Genomic DNA, 27,689 nt, shown 5'->3' with positions numbered 1-27,689 from the left:
TCTGTGTGTGTTATTAGTTTAAGCAGAATGTGATTGTCTATTGTTGTGACTTAGATGAAGATCAGATCAGATTTTATGACCAATTTGTGCAGAAATCCATATCATTCCAAAGGGGTTCACATACTTTTCATTGCAACTGTACATACACATACAGTTGTGCTCATAAGTTTACATACCCTGGCAGAATTTATGATTTCTTGGCCATTTTTCACAGAATATGAGTGATAACACAAAAACTTTTCTTTCACTCATGGTTAGTGTTTGGCTGAAGCCATTTATTATCAATCAACTGTGTTTACCCTTTTTAAATCATAATGGCAACAGAAACTACCCAAATGACCCTGATCAAAAGTTTACACACCCCAGTTCTTAATACTATGCATGGCCCCCTTTAGCATCAATGACAACTTGAAGTTTTTTGTGGTACTTGTGGATGAGGCTCTTTATCTTCTCAGATGGTAAAGCTGCCCTTTCCTCTTGGCAAAAAGCCTCCAGTTCCTGTAAACTCTTGGGCTGTCTTGCATGAACTGCACGTTTGAGATCTCCCCAGAGTGGCTCAATGATACTGAGATCAGGAGACTGAGATGGCCACTCCAGAACCTTCATTTTATCCTGCTGTAGCCAATAATAGATCAACTTGACCTTGTGTTTTGGATCATGGTCATGTTGGAATGTCCAAGTAAGTCCCATGCGTAGCTTCCTGGCTGATGAATGCAAATGTTCCTCCAGTATTTTTTGACAACATACTGCATTCATCTTGCCATCAATTTTGACCAAATCTCCTGTGCCTTTGTAGCTCACACATCCCCAAAACATCAGCGATCCACCTCCGTGTTTCACAGTAGGAATGATGTACCTTTCATCATAGGCCTTGTTGACTCCTCTTCAAATGTAGAGTTTATGGTTGTGGCCAAAAAGCTCAATTTTGGTCTCATCACTCATTACTCCAACTTTGTGCCAGAAAGTTTGAGGCTTGTCTCTGTGCTGTTTGGCGTATTATAAGCACGATACTTTGTGGCATTTGCGTAGCAATGGCTTTCTTCTGGCGACTCAACCATGCAGCTCATCTTTCTTCAAGTGCCTCCTTATTGTGCATTTTGAAACAGCCACACCACGTTTTTGAAGAGTCCTGTATTTCACCTGAAGTTATTTGTGGGTTTTTCTTTGCATCCCGAACAATTTTCCTGGCAGTTGAGGCTGAAATTTTAGTTGGTCTACCGGACCGTGGTTTGGTTTCAACAGAACCCCTCATTTTCCACTTCTTGATTAGAGTTTGAACACTGCTGATTGGCATTCTTAATTCCTTGGACATCATTTCATATCCCTTTCCTGTTTTATACAGTTCAAGCACCTTTTCCTGCAGATCCTTTGACAATTCTTTTGCTTTCCCCATGACTCAAAATCCAGAAACGTCAGTGCAGCACTGGATGAAAGATGCAAGGGTCTGTCAGGAGTCCAGAAACTCATTGACCCTTTTATACACACACTAATTACAAGCAAACAAATCACAGGTGAGGATGGTTACCTTTAATAGCCAATCAAACCCCTTTGTGTCAACTTGTGTGCATGTTATCAGGCCAAAATCACCAGGGTATGTAAACTTTTGATCAGGGTCATTTGGGTAGTTTCTGTTGCCATTATTATTTAAAAAGAGTAAACACAGTTGATTGTTAATAAATGGCTTCAGCCAAACACTAACCATGAGTGAAATATTTTTTTTTGTGTTATCATTCATATTCTCTGAAAAATGGCCAAGAAATCATAACTTCTGCCAGGGTATGTATACTTAAGAACACAAATATATATATATATATATATATATATATATATATATATATATATATATATATATAAAATATAATAAAAAGAAAACCCTGTAAGACAATGGTGGCATAATATGCAAAATGCATCGTATACTAGCACATTATGAAATACTTACCTTAGAATAAAGCCCTCCATCGTCGCACTGTCACTGCAGTAGAAAACAGTACAGAACACAGCCACTTGCAATCATCCTCATAAACAGCATCCCTTTCAGTGAAGTCCAGGGTAGTTAATGCATATGAATGGCTGGAAGGGTACAAGGCCCAAGGACAACTGAACACCTCACTGGAACTGGAGTACTGCCTGCAAGAAGGTTCTGACAGTGGAGGACTGATTATCTTGCTACAGACTACTTTCCCAGCTATCTGTCTCATCAGGTGTGGCCTCTTTGGGCTGTTGAGCGAGGGACGCAGAGGAAAGTATACATCCTGGATGTGTTCAGGAACTAGAGAGTTGTGGAAAATGGAGATAAGGGGGCATGTGGCTGAATCTGAGCATAATATGTGGATGAGCACGCTGCTACAGTTATAAAATAGTAGAACTTTAGATTTTATGTATTTCAAAAATACATGAGTTCAGGATAACATGCATAGAATAAAATGTATAATGTAGTAAAGGAAAATACAGGGCCACATATGACTACTGGAAATCCAGCAAGTGACCTACTTTCACACTGCTTCTGAATCATATACTACAGCTGAGCAGTCAGGGGATGTAGGCTTCTTCTATTTCCCTATGTTAACTCTTAAAATGAATGCTAAATAAAATCTCTAATAAGAATATGGAAATAAAACTTTCATATATCCAAATGTAAAAGTTCTCAGCCAGAATCTCTTTAAGGCTTCATGTACACGGGACGTTTGTTTTTACAACCTTTCCTGAACGATTTAATTTGACAGATAGTAACCCACGTTTAAAACGTCTGTTTTGCCACGTTTACATGCCTTGTTTAAATGCCGCGTTTAGCGGCGCTTTACCGCGTTTGCGTTTAGAAGCGTTTCTAAAAAAAAAAAAAAAAAGGCGTCTGAAACGTGGAAATCTTCAGCGTCTGAACCTATTTTTTTGCTTTCGAAGAAACGCTGTTAAATGCAACTGCCTAAAAACATCAATAAACGAGACTATGTACATGGTCACATAGGATAACATTAAATGAGTTCAGAGGCAGTTGAAAAAAGCGTCCAACTGCTTCTGAACGTACGTTTAGCAGCATCCCGTGTACATGGGGCCTAAGGTATAAGTAAACCCAACCATTTAAATTTAAAAAAAGATCTAACAAGTTTAACCACTTGCCCACTGGGCACTTAAACCCCCTTCCTCACCACACCAATTTTCAGCTTTCGGTGCTCTCACATTTTGAATGACAATTACTCAGTCATGCAACAATGTACGGTTTTCTTCATAAATGTTGGCCAACATTTATACCGCTACATAGCTTTGGTAAAAATAACCAAAATCAGTGTAAATTATTTGGTCTTTGTGAACGTTATAGAGCTTACAAGCTATGGTGCCAATCATTGAAAATTGATCATACCTGACTCATTTCTTGAGACACTAACAAGCCGGGAAAGTACAAATAATCCCCAAATGACACCTTTTTGGAAAGTAGACACTCCAAGGTATTTTTGCAGTTGTATACTTTTCCCACAATTCTTTTGCAAAATGAAGATTTTTTTTTTTCTTTTTTTCACAAAATTGTCATATTAACAGGTTATTTCTCTCACACAGCATATGCATACAACAAATTACACCCCAAAACACATTCTGCTACTCCTCCTGAGTATGGCGATACCACATGTGTAAGACTTTTACACAGCCTGGCCACATACGGGGGCCCAATATGTAGGGAGCACCATCAGGCGTTTTAGGAGCATAAATTACACATATCATTTCTAGACTAATGCCCTGTACACACGGTCGGACATTGATCAGACATTCCGACAACAAAATCCTAGGATTTTTCCAATGGATGTTGGCTCAAACTTGTCTTGCATACACACGGTCACACAAAGTTGTTGGAAAATCCAATCGTTCTGAACGCGGTGACGTAAAACACCTACGTCAGGACTATAAACGGGGCCGTAGCCAATAGCCTTCATCTCTTAATTTATTCTGAGCATGCGTGGCACTTTGTCTGTCGGATTTGTGTACACACGGTCGGAATTTCCGACAACGGATTTTGTTGTCGGAAAATTTTATAGCAAGCTCTCAAACTTTGTTTGTCGGAAATTCCTATGGAAAACGTGTGATGAAGCCTACACACGGTCGAAATTTCCAGCAACAAGGTCCTATCACACATTTTCCATCGGAAAATCCTATCATGTGTACAGGGCATACCTCTTAAGGCCCATACACACGATCTGACTTTTTGACAACAAACATGCAAATTAGCTGTTCTAAGGCAACATCCGACCGTGTGTACGATCCATCGGACAAACTTTTTCGGTTTTCATCGGACTTTTGGCTGTGCGAACGGACAAACTTTCCGCCAACAAAAGTCAGATGGAGCAAAGTCCGATTGTGTGTACACAAAACCATCGGACTTTTGTAAAAACTACAAACACGCATGCTCAGAACCAATGCAAAAGATCAGACAACAATACAGAAGTTGACCAAAGGGTGGCGCCGGAGAATTCAATGTCCTCTTTTTGAAGAAGTTTCGTCAGTACGTTGAAACGTCACTACGTTCGTGTTTGTTGCTGAAAAATTCCTGCTGTGTGTATGCTTAATTAGTTTACGGCCAACGCCCTTTGTAAAAAATCCACGGGAAAGTTTGTACAAAGTCCGATCGTGTTTATGAGGCTTTACACTTTTGAAGGTCCTGGAGCACAGGACAATGGAAACGCCAAAATATGACCCTATTTTGGAAAGTAATCACCCCACCCCATTCTATGAGGCATAAGGAGTCTTTTGAACATGTCATTTTTTTCCCATAAGTTTTTGGAAACTGTGAAAAGAAAATGAATGAATGCATTTTTTTTTATTTTTTTACACAAAGCTGACTATTTGTAAGATATTTCTAACACACATCATGTATATAGCAAAAATGACACCCCAAAAGATATTCTGCTACTCCTCCTGAGTATGGCTACATGTGTGAGGCTTTTACACAGCCTGGCCACATACAGAGGCCCAACATGCAGGTGTTCTAGGGACATACTTTTCTAATCTAACTTGTCTACCTACCGGATGAGAACTGATGTAGCACGGATGAGAACTGATGTGGCACGGATGAGAACTGATGTGGCACGGATGAGCAATGATGTGGCATGCATGTGGCACGGATGAGCACTGATGTGGCATGGATGTGGCACGGATGAGTGCTGGTGTGGCACGGATGATCACTTATGTGGCATGGATATGGCATGGATGAGCACTGCTGTGGCATGTATGTAGCACGGATGATCACTGATGTGGCATGGATGAGCACTGATGTGGCACGGATGAGCACTGATGTGGCACGGATGAGCACTGATGTGGCATGGATGTGGCACGGATGAGCACTGATGTGGCACGGATGAGCACTGATGTGGCACAGATGAGCACTGATGTGGCACTGATGTGGCACGGATGAGAACTGATGTGGCACGGATGAGAACTGATGTGGCACTGATGAGCAATGATGTGGCACTGATGAGCAATGATGTGGCATGGATGAGCAATGATGTGGCATGCATGTGGCAAGGATGATCATGGATGTGGCACGGATGAGCACTGATGTGGCACGGATGAGCACTGATGTGGCACAGATGAGCACTGATGTGGCACAGGTGAGCACTGATGTGGCACGGATGATCACTGATGTGGCACGGATGAGCACTGATGTGGCACGGATGAGGCACGGATGAGCACTGATGTGGCACGGATGTGGCACGGATGAGCACTGATGTGACACGGATGAGCACTGATGTGAGACGGATGAGCACTGATGTGAGACGGATGAGCACTGATGTGGCACGGATGAGCACTGATGTGGCACGGATGAGCACTGATGTGGCACGGATGAGCACTGATGTGGCACAGATGAGCACTAATGTGGCACGGATGAGAACTGATGTGGCACGGAAGATTACTGATGTGGCACGGATGTTGCATGGATGTGGCATGGATGATCACTGATGTGGCACGGATGAGAACTGATGTGGCACGGATGAGCAATGATGTGGCATGGATGAGCATGGATGATCATGGATGTGGCACGGATGAGCACTGATGTGGCACGGATGAGCACTGATGTGGCACGGATGAGCACTGATGTGGCACGGATGAGCACTGATGTGGCACGGATGAGCACTGATGTGGCACGGATGAGGCACGGATGAGCACTGATGTGGCACGGATGTGGCACGGATGAGCACTGATGTGACACGGATGAGCACTGATGTGAGACGGATGAGCACTGATGTGAGACGGATGAGCACTGATGTGGCACGGATGAGCACTGATGTGGCACGGATGAGCACTGATGTGGCACGGATGAGCACTGATGTGGCACAGATGAGCACTAATGTGGCACGGATGAGAACTGATGTGGCACGGAAGATTACTGATGTGGCACGGATGTTGCATGGATGTGGCATGGATGATCACTGATGTGGCACGGATGAGAACTGATGTGGCACGGATGAGCAATGATGTGGCACGGATGAGCATGGATGATCATGGATGTGGCACGGATGAGCACTGATGTGGCACGGATGAGCACTGATTTGGCACGGATGAGCACTGATGTGGCACGGATGAGCACTGATGTGGCACGGATGAGCACTGATGTGGCACGGATGATTACTGATGTGGCATGGATGATCACTGATGTGGCACGGATGAGAACTGATGTGGCACGGATGAGAACTGATGTGGCACGGATGAGCAATGATGTGGCATGCTTGTGGCACAGATGAGCACTGATGTGGCACGGATGAGCACGGATGTGGCACGGATGATCATGGGATGTGGCATGAATGTGGCATGAATGTGGCACGGATGATCACTGATGTGGCATAGATGATCAATGATGTGGCACGGATGAGCCATGGATGGGTGAGCATGAATGAGGCATGGATGAGCATAAATGAGCCATGGATGGGGTTAGATGAGAATGAAGGAGCCATGGGTGGGGATGGATGAGCCAAGGGTGGGGATGGATGAGCCATGGGTGGGGATGGATGAGCCATGGGTGGGGATAGATGAGCCATGGGTGGGGATAGATGAGCCATGGATGGGGATAGATGAGCCATGGATGGGAATAGATGAGCCAGGGATGGGAATAGATGAGCCAGGGATGGATGGAGCATGGATGAGCCAGGGATGGATGGAGCATGGATGAGCCAGGGATGGATGGAGCATGGATGAGCCAGGGATGGATGGAGCATGGATGAGCCAGGGATGGATGGAGCATGGATGAGCCAGGGATGGATGAAGCATGGATGAGCCAGGGATGGATGGAGCATGGATGAACCAGGGATGGATGGAGGAGCCAGGGATGAGCACAGATCACCACTGTGCGCACTTCAGATCCAGCCCACAGTGCTGCTGCACCTGCTCTCTCCTCTTCTCACACGCTGTACCGATCGGCGTGACAGGAGCCGAACTGGACATGCTCCAGTTTGTTTACATTCCCGGGTGTTTACATACCTTAATGCATTCCATGCATTACGATAAAAAACCTTATGTACTGCAGAAACCCCCCCCCAGAGCCCCCCTTTTTCTTAGCTGAACCAGGTCGTTCCAGCGCTGAGCACGAGCCCGACAGCTCAAGCCGCTGTCTCAGGTCCTTATTGGATAGATTGATAGCAGGAGGAGCCATTGGCTTCCGCTGCTGTCAATCAAATCCAGTGACACAGGAGCCGAGGATGGGGCCGAGTCCTGGTGTCTGTGTCAATGAACGCAGCAGCAAGACTTGGGAGCGCGCCCGCACGGGTTCTCCCATGGAAAGCGTCTCTCTCAGTGGAGGCACCCCATAAAGAGGAGGAGCACTGCCGGACACCCCAGAAGAGGAGGATCGGGGCTGCTCTATGCAAAACCCTTGCACAGAGCAGGTAAGTATGACATGTTTGTTATTTTACAAAAAAAAAAAAACAATCCTTTACAATCACTTTAACAATGAGATAATACAGAGTTTTGACATGGATAATATAATATACATTGTACAGTATGTTGTAGAGAAGAAATATTTATACTACTGATCTTAGCTAATATGTAAGATATTAGCTGGGACTTTATTTTAGGTAAACTAGGACCTGCTTGCCTATATGTGCTATCACAATATGTCACTGGATTAGTAGTTTACTCCTATCTTGTAAGATATTTGGACTTGTGTTTGCTGCCACTGATTGTAATCATATAATTATTTCAGTTATTTGTATAATGACTAGGAAGTCCCTGGTCATTATACAAATAAGTGCAATAATCAGCCCCCCCCCCCCCCCCCGGCCCATAAGACGTAAGCAGGCGGGATTCTTTTCATGCAGGAGTCGGGAGGAGGCTGTTTTTTTGTGCGGGGGGAGGGGGGGCGGCTTTTTTGCTGCCCCCTGCAAAGTGCCGTCCTAGGCCTGGGCCTTCTTGGCCTAGGCCAAGATACAGCATTGGTAGGAATACCAATGCCAAATGTTTAATTCACGCTACAGCTGGACGTCTGGACTATGTTAAAATAACATGTTTTTGCACGTTAAATACAGCAAAACAAAAAATTTAACTCATGCGGTATTTAAGATTCATATTTGTGTGAATTGCATGTTAATGATTTTAAATTCATGCAGTATTTAACTCTTAGTGAATTGACCTCCCCAGGTACAAGTGATGTGCAAGCTTCTTAATGTAAATAAAAACTTCTATTACCTTCCCTGACTGAGCCAAATTCTCCGTCATTTGTGTCTCACATGCTCCCCTCTTAGACACTGCAGCTCACAGTAGGTGTGTTTCGGCAAGAGAGTCAGTGTTGTCAATCAAGAAAGCAATGGGCAGGACTAGGTGGCCAACAGCTGCCTGATAAGCTACAGCCCTATGAACCAGCAGCGACAATGCCGATAGCCTCACCCATCTGCAATATTTTCATCCCACTGTAGTGCAAACAGATGCAGCCTACATAAGCATGGCAACAAAGTTCTGAATTTAGGAGCAGGGCAAGTTTATTGCCACACCATCTCAGGAAGATGCATTTGTGGGATTTTTAGGGGTGCTAAGAGAATACTGCAGATGCACTCATAATAAAGTGCTGCAGCAAATTTTTTTAAAAATAGTTTGTTAAGAAACACCTCTGAGTAGAACACACAGCCCTGTCCTTAAAATGAAGCTCCACCCAAAAGGGAAAACTCTACTTATCTGCCTCCTTCCCCCTCCGCTGCCACATTTGGCACCTTTTGGGGGGTAGGGGGGAGCGGGTACCTGTTTTCAGCCCTTCCCCCATCCTTCCTCCGCAGCCGGCCCAATTAGAAAGCGCAGCGTGCTTTGTGCATGCACAGCAGGGAACGGCTTCACAGCCGGTTTCCCTTAGTGGAGATGTTGGCGGCAGCACGTGATAGACGATTGAAAAATCGGCTCGGGTGAAAACACTGCTGGATTTCTGGACAGGTAAGTGTCCTAATTTTAAAAGTCAGCAGCTACAGTATTTGTAGCTGCTGGCTTAAAAAAAAAATTGCAGGAGCCTGGTGCTCCTCTTTAATATTAACCACCAAAATCTAAGAAAGATTGCAAAATATTCTTCAGAGATCTACAGTGGAGCAGAACAAGTATATTGATGTGTAATTCTCTGAAAATTATGTATCAATGTCACATGGCTAATACAGATAACAATCTAATCAAATGCAAACTTATTGATCTACACCAACCTGTTTATACGTTCTTTCTGCTACACACATCAAGAAGAAAAACATCCATGAGAGGCAGATTCGCAGCACCAGGTTAATAGTTGATAAAATCAATAGCAGTGGGGTTGGAGAGGCGCCACAGAAAACCGCTAAAAGCTCCTTTCCAGTCATTGAAAAGATCTGTTCCATGTCCCGCTGATGACATAAGTGGAAGAGGAAGGGGAAGACTGCCACAGCTACAGTTACTGCATTTCCCAGCATCTGGTAGCCTACGCCATGTTCATAGGATCTCACCTAGATGTTATACAAAACAGATTATAATAGTTCTGGACAAATAAAGCGTACACGTTTCTTTGTTGGCTTAAATGTTGCAAGTGTCATAATGGCTGGCTCTTCTAAAATACTTTTTTCATAAATCATTACTAATACACATATTACCGACAACACTTTGTATGTATGTATGTATGTATGTATGTATGTATGTATATATATTTATATTAACATACTAAATAACTGTCTACAAATTCTTGCTTATTAAAAACAAAGGAAAGGAAAAGTCTGAATGCTGTCCAGCCAATCAGATTCCAGCTATCATTTTAGGAATAAAAGGAACACTTCCATTTGCTCTGTCCTTCAATTTTTGTACATTAATAAAATAGTTCTGCTTTTTCTGAATCCACCATGTGATCAATTGGCATTTGTCACTGGCACTGGCTGACCAGATCACACCAAGCAAAACAAACTAAATCTTTGGAATTGACAAAGATTCAAAACTGATATAGTTTTTTTTTCATGGGAAATAATTTTTACATAGAGTCTATTTATAAAACTGGTCAGAATAACTCTACATTTTGTTTTTGGCTTATTTATTTAATTAAAATAATACAGTTACATCTATTTTGACTAATATACAGTAAAGTGACTTTTGTCAAAAAATGTCATCACTTGAAACATGGCATGAGCAGTTATTTACAATTGAAGGCAGAAGGGGAAGGAGCTGGTTATGGCATTTTTTTTCATTACATTTCAGGTCAACCTTCTGTATACTGGGGAAACCACCAGCTACATTTCACAAGCATAAAAGAGCTAACTAATGTTTTTATTGATGTCTGTGACTCCCCATCACAGTGACCCCCAGTCTCTAATTTCTTCTACCAAAGTCACTAGGCCATTGAGTAAGGGGAATTCTTCCCAATCATGACAACAAACTGCCAAAAGTTCTACAAAATAGATTTGTGACATCATGTGGCACCATCCCTGTAACCTAAATCTAAACAACCAAAACTACTCGTTAGGATTTTAAAGGCAACTTTAGTTCAAAGTAGAAGATTAAAACATTTTATTTACTACTTTGATCTAAAGTTGCCTTCATAAGTTCTAAGCCTTTCCCAATCTATCCAAAACAAAGAAAACAGTTCTGTCTGGACTTTGGCTTTAATAAGAAATAATTATGTCAGCATGATCTGAGAAACAAATAACAATGATGAACGATGATGATGATTATTACTACTGCAATCCAACAGCACTTTCAGAAATATGGAATGCGTTTTCTTACCTAATGCATATATATCAGTTCACCATGTAATAAACCTGATCACTATCAACTGTTCAAAATGAGTACACATAAAACATCACCAATCATATTTCAGGAAAAATATACACATTTAAAAATGCAAGTAAAGTAGTCATTGATTTTTTTATTTTAATAATGCTGTAATTGTATTCTGTATATTGCAGATTCAAAACAACGTAATAACTGTATGATTTTGTAATTTCTAAAGCTGCAATATAAATACAAATGTTATAAAGAGCAGCTGCTAAACATGAAGTGTAGATTAATTAAAACAAATCGTAATGGTATCAACATGACAAAGGAAGCTAAGTCCTGGGATTTGGGATGCCATGCCTTTTAATAATGTGATAATTACTGTTTTAACCTTTTTTGCCTACACACTGATCGGTGCTTCAAACATCCAGGTAGAATGTCAGCGATGAGTATTTGAAGGTCACTTTCACAATGAAAATGACAAATATATAACAAAAGCAGATGGTTTAGCAACTTATCACCTATAACTTGTTTGAGTCACTCTATTTATTGATGCAATTTTGTGAGCTAGATATTGCTTACCACTTCATTATGTAGTTCCTAGGAAATTTGTATAAATTCCTCAGTGCCCTTAGAGCCCTGATGTATTATCACATTTTATAACCAATATAACCAGATGCCTGAACTTAACCTTCTTATATCTCTGCTCCAGCTGGATTCCCACAACTATTACACTATTACACACGATCGGACTTTCTGGCATACTTGATCCGGCAGACTTTCCGACGGACTTTGTCCACCAGGTGCGCCGGACTTAAAAACGGACGGACATGCCCACACACGACCGCACTTTCCGGTGGGCTAGGTCCGCCCGTCTTTCCGACGGACTTTCGCCGGAGTTACAGCGGACTTTCAGAATGAACGGACTTGCCCACACACGGACAAGTCCGTTCATTTTGAACGTGACTCAGGTATGACGGGACTAGAAAAGGAAGTCAATCTTGCCGCTTTTATCGGCGAGATTGACACCTTGCGAGCCCCGTCGCGGGTCATACCAGGCCCTTAGGTCTGATATGGATTTTAAAGGGAACCCCCTACACCGAAAAAAACGGCGTGGGGTCCCCCCTAGAATCCATAGAGACCACGATCCGAGCACGCAGCCTGGCCGGTCAGGAAAGGGGGTGGGAACGAGCGAGCGCCCCCCCCCCCTCCTGAACCGTACCAGGCCTCATGCCCTCAACATGGGGGGGTGGGTGCTTTGGGGGAGGGGGCGCCCTGCGGGGCCCCCCCACCCCAAAGCACCTTGTCCCCATGTTGATGAGGACAAGGGCCTCTTCCCGACAACCCTGGCCGTTGGTTGTCGGGGTCTGTGGGCGGGGGGCTTATCGGAATCCGGGAGCCCCCTATAATAAGAGGGCCCCCAGATCCCGGCCCCTCCACCCTATGTGAATGAGTATGGGGTACATGGTACCCTTACCCATTCACCTAGGGAAAAAGTGTCAATAATAAAACACACTACACAGGTTTTTAAAATAATTTATTAAACAGCTCCGGGGGGGTCTTCCTCCAGCTTTGGGGGTCCCTCCGGTTCCTCTTCTCCAGGCATCCGGTTGGTTCTTCTCCGCTCTCTCTGGCCTCTTCTCCCGGTGTTCCAGTTCTTCTGCCGGCTCCTCCGCTGTCTTCATGCCGCTCTTTTGCCAACGGAGGTCCGGACTTCTGGGCTTTTTGTCTTCTTTCCTCTTCTCTTCTCCAGATGTTGACACAACGCTCTCTCCCGCTGGACTGCTCTCTGAGCGCTCCGTTGTAACTTATATAGGCGGAGACCCCACCCCCTTATGACGTCACAGTCCCTGGGCATGCTGGGACTGTGTTGTTTTAGGGGGCGTGGTCACCGGGTGATGTTGACCACGCCCCCTAAAACGTCACAGTCCCAGTATGTCCAGGGACTGTGACGGCATAAGGGGGCGGGGTCTCCACCTATATAAGTCACAACGGAGCGCTCAGAGAGCAGTCCAGCCGGAGAGAGCGTCGTGTCAACATCTGGAGAAGAGAAGAGGGAAGAAGACAAGAAGCCCAGAAGTCCGGACCTCCGGTGGCAAAAGAGCGGCATGAAGACAGTGGAGGAGCCAGCAGAAGAACTGGAACACCGGGAGAAGAGGCCAGAGAGAGCGGAGAAGAACCAACCGGACGCCGGGAGAAGAGAAACCGGAGGGACCCCCGAAGCCGGAAGAAGACCCCCGCAGCCGGAGGAAGACCCCCCCGGAGCTGTTTAATAAATTATTTTAAAAACCTGTGTAGTGTGTTTTATTATTGACACTTTTTCCCTAGGTGAAAGGGTAGGGGTACCATGTACCCCATACTCATTCACATAGGAAGGGGGGCCCGGGATCTGGGGGCCCTCTTATTATAGGGGGCTCCCGGATTCTGATAACCCCCTCGCCCGCAGACCTCGACAACCAACGTCCAGGGTTGTCGGGAAGAGGCCCTTGTCCTCATCAACGGATCGGGGTCTGGTATGGATTCTAGGGGGGACCCCACGCCGTTTTTTCGGCATAGGGGGTTTCCTTTAAAATCCATACCAGACCTAAGGACTGGTATGCCCCGCGCTCGCCGCAATAGGAAAATTTGTTTTTCCTATTGCAGCGAGCGCGAAATGCAATACCCTGCCCTTGCGTCGTATCTGGTCCGTTGGACTAGCATACAGAAGAGGGGGCTTTCCGTCAGACCAGCACACAGACGAGCGGACTTTCCACCAGAAACTGAGTCCGACGGAAAGATTTAAAACATGTTTCAAATCTAGGTCCGGCGGACTTTTGGGAAAAAGTCCGCCGGAGCCTACACACGGTCGGATTGTCTGGCGGACTCTGGTCTGCTGGACCAAGTATGCCGGAAAGTCCGCTCGTGTGTACGCGGCATTAAAGTAGAACTATAGGTGATTTTTTTTTCTAATTTTGGATAGAGTAAGGGAGGGTTATAACCCGTCAGATTTTTTTTTCTTTTTGCACCATCTGTGTCCCATTGCAGAGATTTCCCTTCACTTACTGTCCCATAGCCAAACAGTAAGTCAGAAGAAATCCCTGCAAATTAAGAGAATTCCTTGGGGACCCCCAGGTCACAAAATGAGTAAAAGTACAGCTAAAGTAACAAGGGGGAATGCCCCTAAGATAAACCAGCTGTTAGTACGTTAAAACAATATATGACACAAGGAGCCAGCCCAAGGAATATGGACTCTGAGAGACAAGGTCAAACTAAAGTAGAAAAAAAAAGGGGGCAGACAAAAAAACAGGAGAGACCCCAGAACATTCCAGAGAAGATTTGTCAACAGAGGGGGAACATGATCTCAGTGGTGCAGAAGGTGGATCAACAGGGGCCCTCCCACTAACAAAAGGAGAGATGAGTGAAATGCTCTTGAGAATGGAGAACTCGATAAAGACAGACATCAAAAACCTGAGAGGAGATCTGGGGAATATATTGGAAAGAGTAGAAAATACTGAAAAAACAACAGAAGAACAAAGACAAGAGCTAGAAACCCTTAGACAGCAAATCAAAATTGCACAAAAAACCAGAAAACAATCCTATACAGATTGGAAGATCAGGAGAACAGGAGTAGACGACAGAACATCAGGATTCGCTCAGCTCCAGAAAAAGAGGGAGAAGACCTGAGGAAAATGATCATAACACTACTAAGCCCCCTGATAGATAGAGGAGGGGAGGACTCCCTAAAGATAGAGAGAGTACATCGAGTAGGACATATCCGTGACTCAAAGACAGAGCGACCAAGGGATATAGTAGTTAGATTTAGATTCTATGAAGATAAATTGGAAATATGGAAGAACTTGAGAGGAAGACCACCTTTGCTGTTCGAGGGAGTGGAAATCCAGATATTTGCGGACTTGGCTCAAGAAACTCTAGCAAAAAGGCGATTACTTAAACCTCTATTAGAAATAATGAGATTACAAAATGTTAAATATAACTGGGGTTTCCCGGCATGCTTGAATGGTTATAAGGGAGGGAGGTCTGCTAGACTGCGATTCCCGGAAGATCTAGAAGATTTCTGCAAAAGACTTGACTTACAGGTTCCTGATATTTCAGGCTGGACAACAGAAGATTAAGGGGCCCATAGAAAGGGGGTAGCCCCAATAAGACTGTGAAACAAAATAGCCTTCGGCTGGGGGGGGAAGGAGAACGTAGAAAAATAAATAAGAGGTTGTAGAAGGCGCATATAGAGGCTGGCTGGGCCACCCCACCCCAACATCCAACTTGAGGAGTGGGGTGGAGAGGCACACTCGGAACTCCACCTTAGGACAAAGAGATTCAGAAAGGGCTTTGAAAAATGGAGGCCCTTGATGACCTAGGGGCCCTTTTGGGGCCAAAATGGGGGGGGGTGAAGAGAGAAGGGGAGGGGGGGACATAAGGTGCAAGTGCAATAAAAAAACAGGAATAACTCGTTATGAGCTAGAGGTGCATACTAGACAGGAATCGGAAGAAAATGACAACACTTAAATTTCTGACATATAACGTGAAGGGTCTAAACTCACCTTCTAAAAGACATAAAATACTAAAAGAACTGAAGGGATATGGTGCAGGAGTGGTGTCCCTGCAAGAGACGCACTTGACACATGATTCAAACATCAGATTATGGTCGAAGGATTTTCCGACTTGGTATTATGGAGATACAATCTCCAAGAGATCAAGGGGAGTGGCAATAGGACTGGCGAAAGACGTACAATTTAAATTAGTAGATAGGATGCAGGACCCAGAGGGGAGATTTCTCTTTCTAAAGGGATTACTGGGGGAAATAGAATGCACCATAGCAAACATATACGCTCCTAATAAAAATCCAACAAAATTCCTGATAGGCATATTGGAGAAATTAATAAACTTTAGGAGTGGGGGATTGATTGTAATGGGAGATTTTAACGTATGTCTAGAGCCAGAGGTGGATAGTACGTCCGGGGCACAGGGGACGAATAACGGACAGCTAAGAAGGGTAAGACAGAAGATCTATAAGAATCAATTGGTAGATATCTGGAGGATTATGAATGGTAAAACAAAAGACTATACGTTTTACTCCCCTGTGCACCGGACGTACTCTAGGATAGACTACATACTGTTAGAACATGGACTCCTGGATAGGATAGTGGACTCAAAAATAGGAATCACCACACTGTCAGACCACTCCCCCATAGAGATGGAAATGCGATTAGCTAAAACTCAGAGACAACCCTCCTTATGGAGATTAAATGAGGACCTATTACAAAATGAGGATGTGGCTCAAAGAGTTAAAGAGGAACTTAAACACTACTTTTTAACAAACGAAACAGGAGATATCTCGGGGTCTGTGGTATGGGCGGCCCATAAGGCGTATATAAGGGGAATATTAATAAAAGAAGGAGCTAGAAAAAAAAAGAAAGGAAAAATAGACTGGGAAACCTTATGAAAGAAATATCTAAAATAGAACAAGAACATAAAAAACAGAGAGGCCTCCATAAGGAAACATACCAAATGCTGATAAATAAACGAGAAGAGTTAAAAAGGCTTATGGACCAAGAAACAAAGGAAAAATTCTTCCAAATAGCAAAAGAAAGATATCAGTGGGGGGATAAGGCGGGCAAACATCTGGCTAGAATGCTTAGAAAGAAAAAAAAACTTAATTTTATAGGTAAGATACAATCCAAACAGGGATCGATGGTCTATGAGACAAAAGAAATAGGTGAAATTTTTAAAAACTACTATAAAGATCTGTATGCGGGGGAGCAGAAAGGGTGTCAGATAAAGGAAAAAAGCAAAAAGATAAGTGAATTTTTAAAGAATGCTGGGATACCTAAGATCCTAGAGAATGCCAGAGAGTCCTTAGAGAAATCAATCACGGAAGAAGAGGTAAAGGAAGCACTATCAGATACAGTACAAGGGAAAAGCCCAGGGCCAGACGGGTTCACCTCATATTATTACAAAAAATTTATGGATATATTGATACCTAAGATGTGTCAGTATATGAACGGGCTGGGAGAGGATTTCGATCTGAGCAGGGAGGCGCTATCTGCTATGATTACGGTAATCTCAAAGGAAGGAAAGGACATGACCTTATGCTCTAGCTATAGACCAATATCGCTACTAATTGCAGATACAAAGATCTTTGCAAAAATATTAGCGACGAGGATGAAAGGATTAATAAATACACTGGTCCATCCGGATCAAGTGGGCTTTATAGCAAGAAGGGAAGGGAGAGATCATGGAGTGAGAACCCTACTTCTGCTCCAGAAGATAAAGGAGGATGGACCCCCGGGTCTACTTCTGTTGAGTGATGCTGAAAAGGCATTCGACAGAGTAGACTGGGGGTTCATGTTTCAAACACTAGATAAAATGGGAATAGGCCCAAAGATGATGAGACGGATAAAAAAACTGTATAGACAACCAAGGGCAGTTATTAAGATCAACGGATCCCTCTCAGAGCCCTTTGAGATGAAGAGGGGGACGCGACAAGGGTGTCCCCTGTCCCCTCTGCTCTTCGTCTTAACCCTAGAGCCACTCCTCGCAACAATTCGTAACAATCCAGACATTAAAGGATTCAGGATGGGAGATGAAGAACACAAATTGTCAGCATTTGCCGACGACGTGCTCTTTTATATAAATAACCCCGGGAGCACATTGCCAAACCTGATCAGAATGCTTAAGCAATATGGGGAGATAGCAAACTTTAAAATTAACATGGGGAAATCTGAAATCCTGAATATAAACATGAGTAAAGTAGAAGAGGAAAAGTTGAAGAGGGAGTTTCAATTTACTTGGAAAAAAGAGATAAAATATCTGGGAATAAAATTAGCTAACTCCCTGGAGAAGATATACAAAAGAAACTACATCCCTTTACTAGATGAAATTAAGAAGGAAGGAAAAAAACTTCAGACTAGACCAATAACCTGGATGGGGCGTATAAACGCCATAAAAATGACTCTCCTCCCAAAGATTACATACAAACTCCAAATGTTACCATCAGATTACCACAGTACTATCTCAGAAAGCTTAAAACAATACTAACAAACATCATATGGAGAAATAAAAAGCTGAGTTTCCCCTTAAAGACGTTAAAACAAGACAAAAATAGAGGGGGTCTGGCGATACCGGATATTCAAACATACTACAAAGCAATAATCCTATCAAGAGCGATAGAATGGGCAAGGGATAATCAAGAAAAAAGATGGCTAAAGATAGAAAAAATTTACAGTAAGGCACAGCTAGGAGTTATCATTTGGAACCCTCCTCACCATAGAATGATAGATGAAAAACACATTTGTTAATACGGGTGGCACTAAAGATGTGGGATATAACATATAAGCAACTAAATAAACCATATAATTCACCTTTATTAAGATTAAAAGATAATGAGTATTTTGCACCAGGGAAAACAAGTATAGGAGGGAATTGGATAAAAAAAGATAAGGTGGAACTTAGAGAGATTATAAATAAAGGGAAAATTAGGGCACTACATGAGCTGAAACAGAACACAGAAACTTGGGTGATTAATGCATGGAGGTATACGCAATTAGAACGGTTTGTGAAGAAACTACCACAGCCAATAAGATCAGGAGAGGAACTGACGGGGCTAGAAAAATTATGCACCTCAGAAAACACAAAAAATATGATTTCAAAATTATATAAATTATAATTGATAGAGGAAGAAACAGAGGTACCTACATTTATTAAACAATGGGAAAGGGAATTGGGGACACAGAAAGATTTAAGCACGATTAAAAAGATTTTGAACCTTGCCCATAGCTCGGCAGTAGATATAAAGACAGCTGAGATGAATTATAAATGCCTAGTAAGGTGGTATGTAACACCAGACAGGACCAGCAAATATCAAAAAGGGAAGTCAGCAGATTGTTGGCGGGGATGTAAGGAGGTAGGCACAATGGCACATCTGTGGTGGAAGTGCCCGACTATTCAAAAGTATTGGGAAAAGATCCTAGCAATTATTAAAGAGATTACTGAAACGGAGGTAAAAGAAGATCCATGGACGGTGCTCTTCCACGGCATTGATGGGAATGAGAGACAATATAAGGCCTCTCTGGTACCACACTTAATAAATGCAGCAAAAAAGTTAATTCCTAAAAATAGGCTGGCAAAAGAAAGCCCACAGATATGGGAGTGGATAAATGCCGTGGAAGAAACTTATATCATGGACAGGACGTACAGTAACAAGGATGAAGAGAGGGAGGTGGGAAAAGACAAATGGAAGTGTTGGAGAGAGTTTAAAAAAATCTTGGAGTTATGCAGAGAAAATTAGGATCTAGCTGAGTTATTGAAGGAAGGGGTAATGCACAAGGGATGGGGGGGTGGAGGGGGAAAGGGAATAGATTAAATTATACGGGGTACGATTGAGAGAGATAATATAATAAAGGAAGAAATTTTTATTAGTTCTATAAGGGAGAAGGAAAGAGAAGGTCAGATATTGATAAGTTGATCATGGGATTTTCTTGTGATTTCCTGCTTCTTTTTTTCTATACCGTTGTGAAAAATAGCCACAGTGATGTGAAAAATGAAAAAGAGACATATATGAATGGTTAAGTTGATTTTGGTCTCTCAACACAACAAACTGAGTGGCAAAAACAACAAAAACAAAAAAAAAACAAAGACAAGTGTGTCATGCCTACAGTCAAGCATGGTGGTGGGAGTGTCATGGTCTGGGGCTACATGAATGCTGCCGGCACTGGGGAGCTACAGTTCATTGAGGAAACCATGAATGGCAACATGTACTGTGACATACTGAAGCAGAGCATGATCCCCTCCCTTCGAAGACTGGGCTGCAGAGCAGTATTCCAACATGATAACGACCCCAAACACACCTCTAAGACGACCACTGCCTTACTAAAGAAGCTGAGGGTAAAGGTGATAGACTCATGCATATAAATTATTGCGGCGCTGAAAAGTTCAAAAATGAAATTGAAGAGTGGGAGGAATCCAATCACCAAATATATTGTGCAGATGTAGAAAGAGTCACTCGTCACCACGTGGTAATGTAGTCTGCTTACCAGAAGGTATTAAGGATTAGGCATAGATGATAAATACTCAAAAGCATCCAGCAAATCCAGCCCACTGGAACCCCTCGTCAGACCACAACATCTGTGGGATTTCCTTCACATATAAACTTCTCCCAATGGTCACTTCAGAATTAGGCATTCAGGCATGTAGTCATCATATATCCGAGAAAAGAAAATGAAGGACCCATAGTAAAGCCCGTAATGATAAATAAAAAACGTTTATTGTAGTAACTTACAGTTGCAGCTTAAAACAGCATGCATCAAGGATAGGCACAAACAGCTGCAGCAATCAGCGTACGGATGTCAGCCTGCCTGACATGTTTCATCATAACAGATGTCTTCAGAGGCATGGCTACAGCTACAACCGCACGCTATATATATGGTATGGTTAGTGGGTGGATCAGAGGGGATATGATCAAACTCATCACTAACAGCTGGGTAAGATGTGTGTCTCGTGTAGCGGCCAATCAGAAAAAAGAGAGGATAGGAACAAAAAGAGGATAGCAACAGATGACACAGTGCCACCTCATTGGTTAACCTATCTCTCAGTGAGCAGAAAAATTGAAAAAAAGCCAGATAAGCATGAACAGGCGACGAGAAAAAAACGCCGGCTGTGCGGCCCGGCTCAGGGACACGAAAAAGACTAAAAATGTATTTTTAATTGATCAGACAAAAACCTGCTATCATATAACTCAATATATAAATTAAAAAATGGAAAGGAATTAACACCCGCACAGATAGGCTATGGAATTAACGCCTGTCATGCAGTATAGATCAAAGGCATAGAAAACAACGCTAGACTTTGTATAACAAAACAGTGCCTGCATGGAAGAAAAACACTAACAAACCAGCGCCTCACATGCAACTAAGCAATAAACATTGTAAATGCGATTAATCGCACATATTTCAATAAAAATTGTAAATGCGATTAATCGCACACAATTCAATAAAAATACATGCATGTAATATACATCAATACATGTGTTAAAATCAATACAGATGATTGTAAACATCATTTAAAAAAAATATTATTTTTTAAAAAAACTGACCTAGACACAAGATTTGCAAATAGATAAAGGAGAGAAAACAAAAAAAATAAATAAAACGAGTAAAGGAGTGTATTGATGCTAACTGTTATTAATGAAGCTATTAACATCCCACTCTACGTTTAACCCATATGGCGTATAGCATTTGAGGGTGTGTATCCATCGAGTTTCTAACCTCGAGATTTCTCTCTTGGTGTAACTACCTCTCCAATGGGGTGTGAAGCGATCGATGGCGGTAATCAGAGTCCCTACTGGATTTTTGTTATGACATTCTAAATAGTGACGTGAGACCGTGTGCTTAGGAAAACCTTTCTTTATGTTTTTTATATGTTCCTTTATTCGCACGTTCATGGCTCTCATAGTGCGGCCTACATACTGTAAACCGCATGGACAAGTCAATAAGTACACAACATTTTTTGAGGTGCAGGTGATGAAAGTATCTATATCATAGACCTTTGTGGTGGAGTTAGATTTAAATTGACAAATTTTCCTATTTTTATCGCCATTTATGCGACACACTTTACATTTGCGACATGGGAAAAAACCTTTTGAGTTCTGAAAGAAGGGGACCCTATTGGGGGCATCAAGAACATTAGGGGCAACCTGCAGCTTTAGGGGGGGTACTCCCCTATAGATAACTTTTGGGCGTTCAGGTAAGGATGGGCCCAACACTTTATCATTTTTTAACACGGCCCAATGTTTTCTGAGAATTTTCTTTATATCATAATGTTGTCGAGAATAGGTGGTCACTAGAGAGAACTCATGAATGTTATTATTCTTAGTGATTCTATCTGTGCCCTTTATCATATTGGCCCTATCCAGGCACGCAACCTCATTTATGGTTTTGTCCAAGTCTGCACCAGAGTACCCCTTCTCCACAAATTTGTTTTTTAAGTCAGAGGCCTGCATCAAAAAATCGTGTTTAAAGGTACAATTACGCCTTAGGCGAATAAACTGGCTTTTAGGAACCGCTTTTAACCAGGAGGGATGGTGACAACTCCCCTGACTAATATAGCCATTTCGATCTGTCTCCTTGAAAAAAGTGGTGGTTGTAAATTTATTGTCACAGATCCGTATATTCAAATCCAAAAAATGGATAGCAACCTTGCTCATTTCGAATTGCAGAGAGATACCAAGGGTGTTCTGATTCAGCTCCTGCATGTAATTGGTCAATGATGTTTCATCACCATCCCATAGGAGGAGGATGTCGTCTATATACCTGCCCCAGTACACCAATTCTGGCCGTCTGTCAGCATAGACGACATCCTCCTCCCACTTGGCCATGAACAAATTAGCCATACTGGGCGCAAATTTTGCGCCCATGGCTACACCCCTGGTTTGGAGGTAGCAGGAACCCCCAAACCAGAAGTAATTATGCATCATGGCAAACCTTAGCAGGAGTAAGATGAAATCCCTCTGTGGGGGGGCCAGTTGGTCATCTCTACCAAGGAAGGTCTCAACTGCGTGCATACCATCTGAGTGGGATATGATGGTATACAAAGAGGACACATCGGCGGTAGCCATGATGTAACCCTCCTTCCACACCAAGGTATCCAGTATCTGTAAGACCTGGGAAGAGTCCCTCAAAAAAGAAGGGGTCTGGGATACCAGGGGTTGTAAAAATCCATCTATGTATTTCCCAATACGGGAAGTGACAGAATCTAGCCCGCTGATAATGGGCCTCCCAGGTGGGTTAACTAAACTTTTGTGAATTTTTGGTAAAAAGTAAATTACCGGAATCCTGGGAGCCATAGGGACCAAAAAGGCTTTTTCTTTTTTGTTAATCAGTTGTTCGTTAAACCCCTTTTCAATAAGTTTCTGCAATTCCCTCTTATACCTGACAGTAGGATCATGAGGAAGGGGAAGGTATGTGTCAGTATCCGAAAGAATTCTCCTCATCTCTGAGATGTAGGCAACCTTGTCCAAGACAACAATCCCTCCCCCCTTATCAGCAGGGCGAACGATTATATCATCCCTATCTGTAAGGGTTTTCATCCCATCCTGAAATTTCTGATTGTTTGGATCCCTCCGAATTTTCAATTTTTCCAGATCATTCAAGATTAGATCTTTAAAAACTGAAATAGATGGTGGCACAAAACCCGGCGGGTTGAATAATGAGGCATTCGCAAGGGCAGAATATCTAATTCCATTAGTAGTATGTTCAGATCTAGCAATGGGTGGAGACAGGAAGTGTCTTTTTATGCACATCTTCCTGATATATTTCTGTACCTCAATAAAAGCATTGAATTTACTCAATGGTTTATCAGGTGCATATTTAAGCCCATGATTTAGTACAATTTTTTCATTTTCACTTAAAGTGGCCTTGCTGAGATTAAAAATCCCGATATCGTTTACAGTCTCCTTTTTCGTTCTGTGCCTCCTCCCCCCTCTGGACCCTCTTTTGGTTCGCCGTCCCTCTTGTTCTTTTGGGAACCCTTCGGAAAAAAAGGGGTGGAAGGTGGACCCAGGGGGGGTGAAGGACCTCTAGGTGGATATTGAGAACTTCTAGGTGGATAATAACCAGGAGAATCCCAATTGGAGCGTTCCCTGGTGTAATAACCAGCCCTGGGAGTGTGTTGTGATGGATGATTCACAATAATTCGATTGTCATATCCATCATAGTGGTCAGTGTATTCCCTATTAAGGGGTTCATAGTAATTGTTAGTAGGAAAATGAGCAGAATTATTCCTAGGTGGATGGTTATACTGAGTATGACCTTCCCTTCCATCGTGGGTCCTAGTCCGTGGCTGCCTTGGTTTAGGTCCTTTTCTAGGACCCACCTTCTTCCAGCCATTCCCGGGCTTACTCCCCCGAGAATTGCCAGCATGATGGGAAGGAATCACAGGCATAGAAGTGGATTCAACGTGTGGTCTATTCAGAGACTCATTATTTCCATTAGCCATAGCGGCTCTTCTAATTTGCCATTTAAAAACCTGATTGGTTCTGTAATCCTCCTGATCTCTGGAATACTTTTTCTTTTTCTTAAATTTCTGATCAATATCCTCTTTTTCCAAAGTTTTTTTAAGACTGTCAGACTTATTTCTATATTCATCTAGTTCCTTATAGGGTATTAATTTGGTTTTAACCTCACTGATCTCTTCGTCTAATTTATTAAGTTTTCTCCTTTTTCTCCCTATTAAAAAACGTAAGAGATCCAATCCAACATCGTTGAAATATTTATACCACCCAGGGATATCAGTGTCATCTTCATGGGGTGAAACCTCAAACCTGAGGCTTCTAGGAACCATTTGATCAACCAAATATTTTTCTAGAAAGGCAACATCCCAGTTACCATGTATTTCAGCAACCATGAGGTTCTTTAAACGCATAAAAAGACCTCCCAAATCATTATTCTGTTGATCAGCAGCATCATTAAAAACACCTTTAAGATCAATGCATCTAGAGCTACGAAACTCAAAGATATCCATAATAATCACCTTAATTACATTAAATATGTAATGCAATAGAGGAACAGCAGCAAATAAATATATCAAAACAATAATGGCAAAAAACAAGTAAAAATTTGCGCTGAACTGAAAAAAGCAAGCGGCCAGCAAAGTTCATAGATAACAAACAAAAAGTCACATGCATATAAATTATTGCGGCGCTGAAAAGTTCAAAAATGAAATTGAAGAGTGGGAGGAATCCAATCACCAAATATATTGTGCAGATGTAGAAAGAGTCACTCGTCACCACGTGGTAATGTAGTCTGCTTACCAGAAGGTATTAAGGATTAGGCATAGATGAGAAATACTCAAAAGCATCCAGCAAATCCAGCCCACTGGAACCCCTCGTCAGACCACAACCACAAGGTGATAGACTGGCTAAGCATGTCTTCAGACCTAAACCCTATTGCACATCGGTGGGGCATCCTCAAATGGAAGGTGGAGGAGCGCAAGGTCTCTAACATCCACCAGCTCCATGATATCATCATGGAGGAGTGGAAGAGGACTCTAGTGGCAACCTCTGAAGCTCTGGTGAACTCCATGCCCAAGAGGGTTAAGGCAGTGCTGGAAAATAATGGTGGCCACACAAAATATTGACACTTTGGGCCCATCTTGGACATTTTCACCTAGGGGTGTACTCACTTTTGTTGCCAGAGGTTTAGACATGAATGGCTGTGTGTTGAGGCTATGTCCAAATGGGATTGTCTTCTTAAAACTTTCCAAATAAAAGACAAGAACACAAACTGAGATTAGGACTTTGTAATGACGTGACACCAAGGAAAGTCTCTGCCAGAATCTGAAGACGCTTTTTGCCCTATCTTCTGCAATCGTCAAAGAGTCCTCATTGCCAAGGAGATTGTGACGTTTCTATAAGCGGAGATGAGTAACCTTTTCGTGTATTCTTATTGTATACAGACCATAGTTTTGCTAGGAAGTTGGTAGTTTTTTTTCTTGTTATAGGTATATCTGTCAGCTTTGTATTATATTGCTAATATTGTAATAGTTTTGTATGTAAAGCATATTTTGTTTAGTAAAAGCACATTGATATACCACAGAGGTCTAAGTTTCCTTGGTTTTACTGCAAGAATCTTTAATAGATAGACGCAAGCATTACATTTGGGGGCTCGTAGCCTGGATTTGTGTTAAAAATTCAACTGAAGCAGACCTGTTTTTCTGTGGTGTGTTGTACTAGGTAAAATGCTGCATTAACTGTTTAGGAAAAGCAAGGCTGCAGAGGTTTCTGGTGGCCAGAAGGAAGTGTGCAGCTTACCTATCTGGGCCAAAGACAATGAGTGGGAGCCTCTTGCTAAAGAATTTGCAAAGTATGCTTCTCCCTTGAATAAGACTTGGGGTGATAAGGTCTCAGATCATTTTGTATGTTTTAGCCATGAGGGGTTGGATTAGAATAAATCAGAGAAGAGGACAGTGTCCACAGTGGGTTGGTACTTCCTCCATGCTCTCTATACCGAATCACAAAGGAGGGATAAGGCAGAGGCAGAAGTTAAGATATTAAATGACCAGCTAGCAGTTGCTTTGGAGTGTGTTTGTTCAACTGCTAGTCGGGCTGATGATTTGCAAGAGCGGTGTGCAGCCCTCTTGACCAAATCAATTAATGCCTAAAGGAAAAAGAAGGTCCGTAAACCTGTTAGTAAAGCCAGGGTACGTGCCATTGTCACATCCCAAAACTGGGATTGCGAGGATGTGCTCTCCTCAAATAATAGTGAGGATGAGGAGATAGTGTTTGATATTTCAGATGATGATCACCCAATGGGAAAGAAAAAGTGTGCCAGACCTCTCATTAATTAAGCATAGGAAAAGGCAACATGATAGAGAGGATATGGCAGATGCATTATCGCAACCCCAGAGATGTGGAATTTGAAGAAGTACGGGAGTTTACACAAACTTAACTCCACGAGCTGGCAAAACAATACAAACAAAGGTCCGGGGAGCCCCTATTGAGTTGGCTCCTACGCTTGTGGGATGGAGGGGTGGACAATGTTGTTTTTGTCAGGTAAGGAAGCAGTGGCTATGGGAGTGTTAACCCATGATCCACAATTGCGTCAGGCAATGTGAAAAGCTGTGGTCAGAGGTCATGCAAAATGGACCCCTGTCTACATTCCTCCACCAGAGAAGCCAGTCTGACTCAAGCAGTACAGACTTCCTGGAAGCCATAATGAAATTGGGGAGAGTATTCAAGAACTGCTGAGAGTAGGGATCCTTAGACCTGTTGCAAGTCCTTTCTCGCAGACATCCCAACCTGCAGAATCTAATTTCAGGGAGGTGGCAAACTCATTTCAAGGAGGTGGTGCTTTGCGCCCGCAAACGCCACCCCCCCAAGCAAAATATTATTGAAATCACTTTTTCAATATTTTTTCGCAGTGCTTCTAGGGAAGGGGGTGGGGTGGGTGGTATATGGAAGGTGTCAGTAGTTTTTTTTTTTTTTAATAACTGATTTTTTTTGTTAGAGCAGGGGAGAGTGGTGTCAGTAGTTTTTTATTTTATTTTTTTACACTTTTTCATTTATTTTTTTTTTGCAATTTTTAAAAATATTTTTTGGGGGGCTTTGGTGAGATGTCAGGGGTCTAAACAGACCCCTGACATCTCCCCTTTTAGACAAAGGGACTGAGGACACAGATTGCCTAGTCCCTTTCTCAGCACTAAAGATGAATAAACAGGAGACAGAGGCTCCTGTCCATTCATAAACTGAGCAGAGTAAACATAGTACTCTGCTCATTTATCACAGGACACAGAAGTGATCTCACTCGCTGTGTCCATTAACTACTTCCCCCCGCAGCCAGCGGGAGAGGAGGGGAGCCAGCTGCAGGGGACGAGGGGGCCCGGAGAACAAGGGGGGTGCAGAGAAGGACATGGAGGAGGCCAGAGGAGAATGAAGGTGGAGAAGAACATGGAGGGGGCCGGAGGAGAACAGGGGTAGAGAAGTACATGGAGGGGGCCGGAGGAGAACGGGGAAGTGTAAAAAAATAAAA

General features: G+C 42.8%; 1 protein-coding gene across 1 annotated transcript in view; it reads right to left on the bottom strand.

The window, feature by feature from the left end:
- PHTF1 (putative homeodomain transcription factor 1) overlaps positions 1-27,689 on the bottom strand; it is a gene marked incomplete at its 5' end in the record, with an annotated part of 230,604 nt that overhangs the window by 96,033 nt on the left and 106,882 nt on the right. The window contains 1 exon segment of the mRNA XM_073615712.1: positions 9,648-9,920. Within this exon segment, the coding sequence (XP_073471813.1) occupies positions 9,648-9,920 (273 nt within the window).

Source organism: Aquarana catesbeiana, linkage group LG02 (genome assembly GCF_042186555.1).
Source record: "Aquarana catesbeiana isolate 2022-GZ linkage group LG02, ASM4218655v1, whole genome shotgun sequence".
NCBI lineage: Eukaryota > Metazoa > Chordata > Amphibia > Anura > Ranidae > Aquarana > Aquarana catesbeiana.
This window is presented reverse-complemented; position numbering and strand designations above follow the sequence as displayed.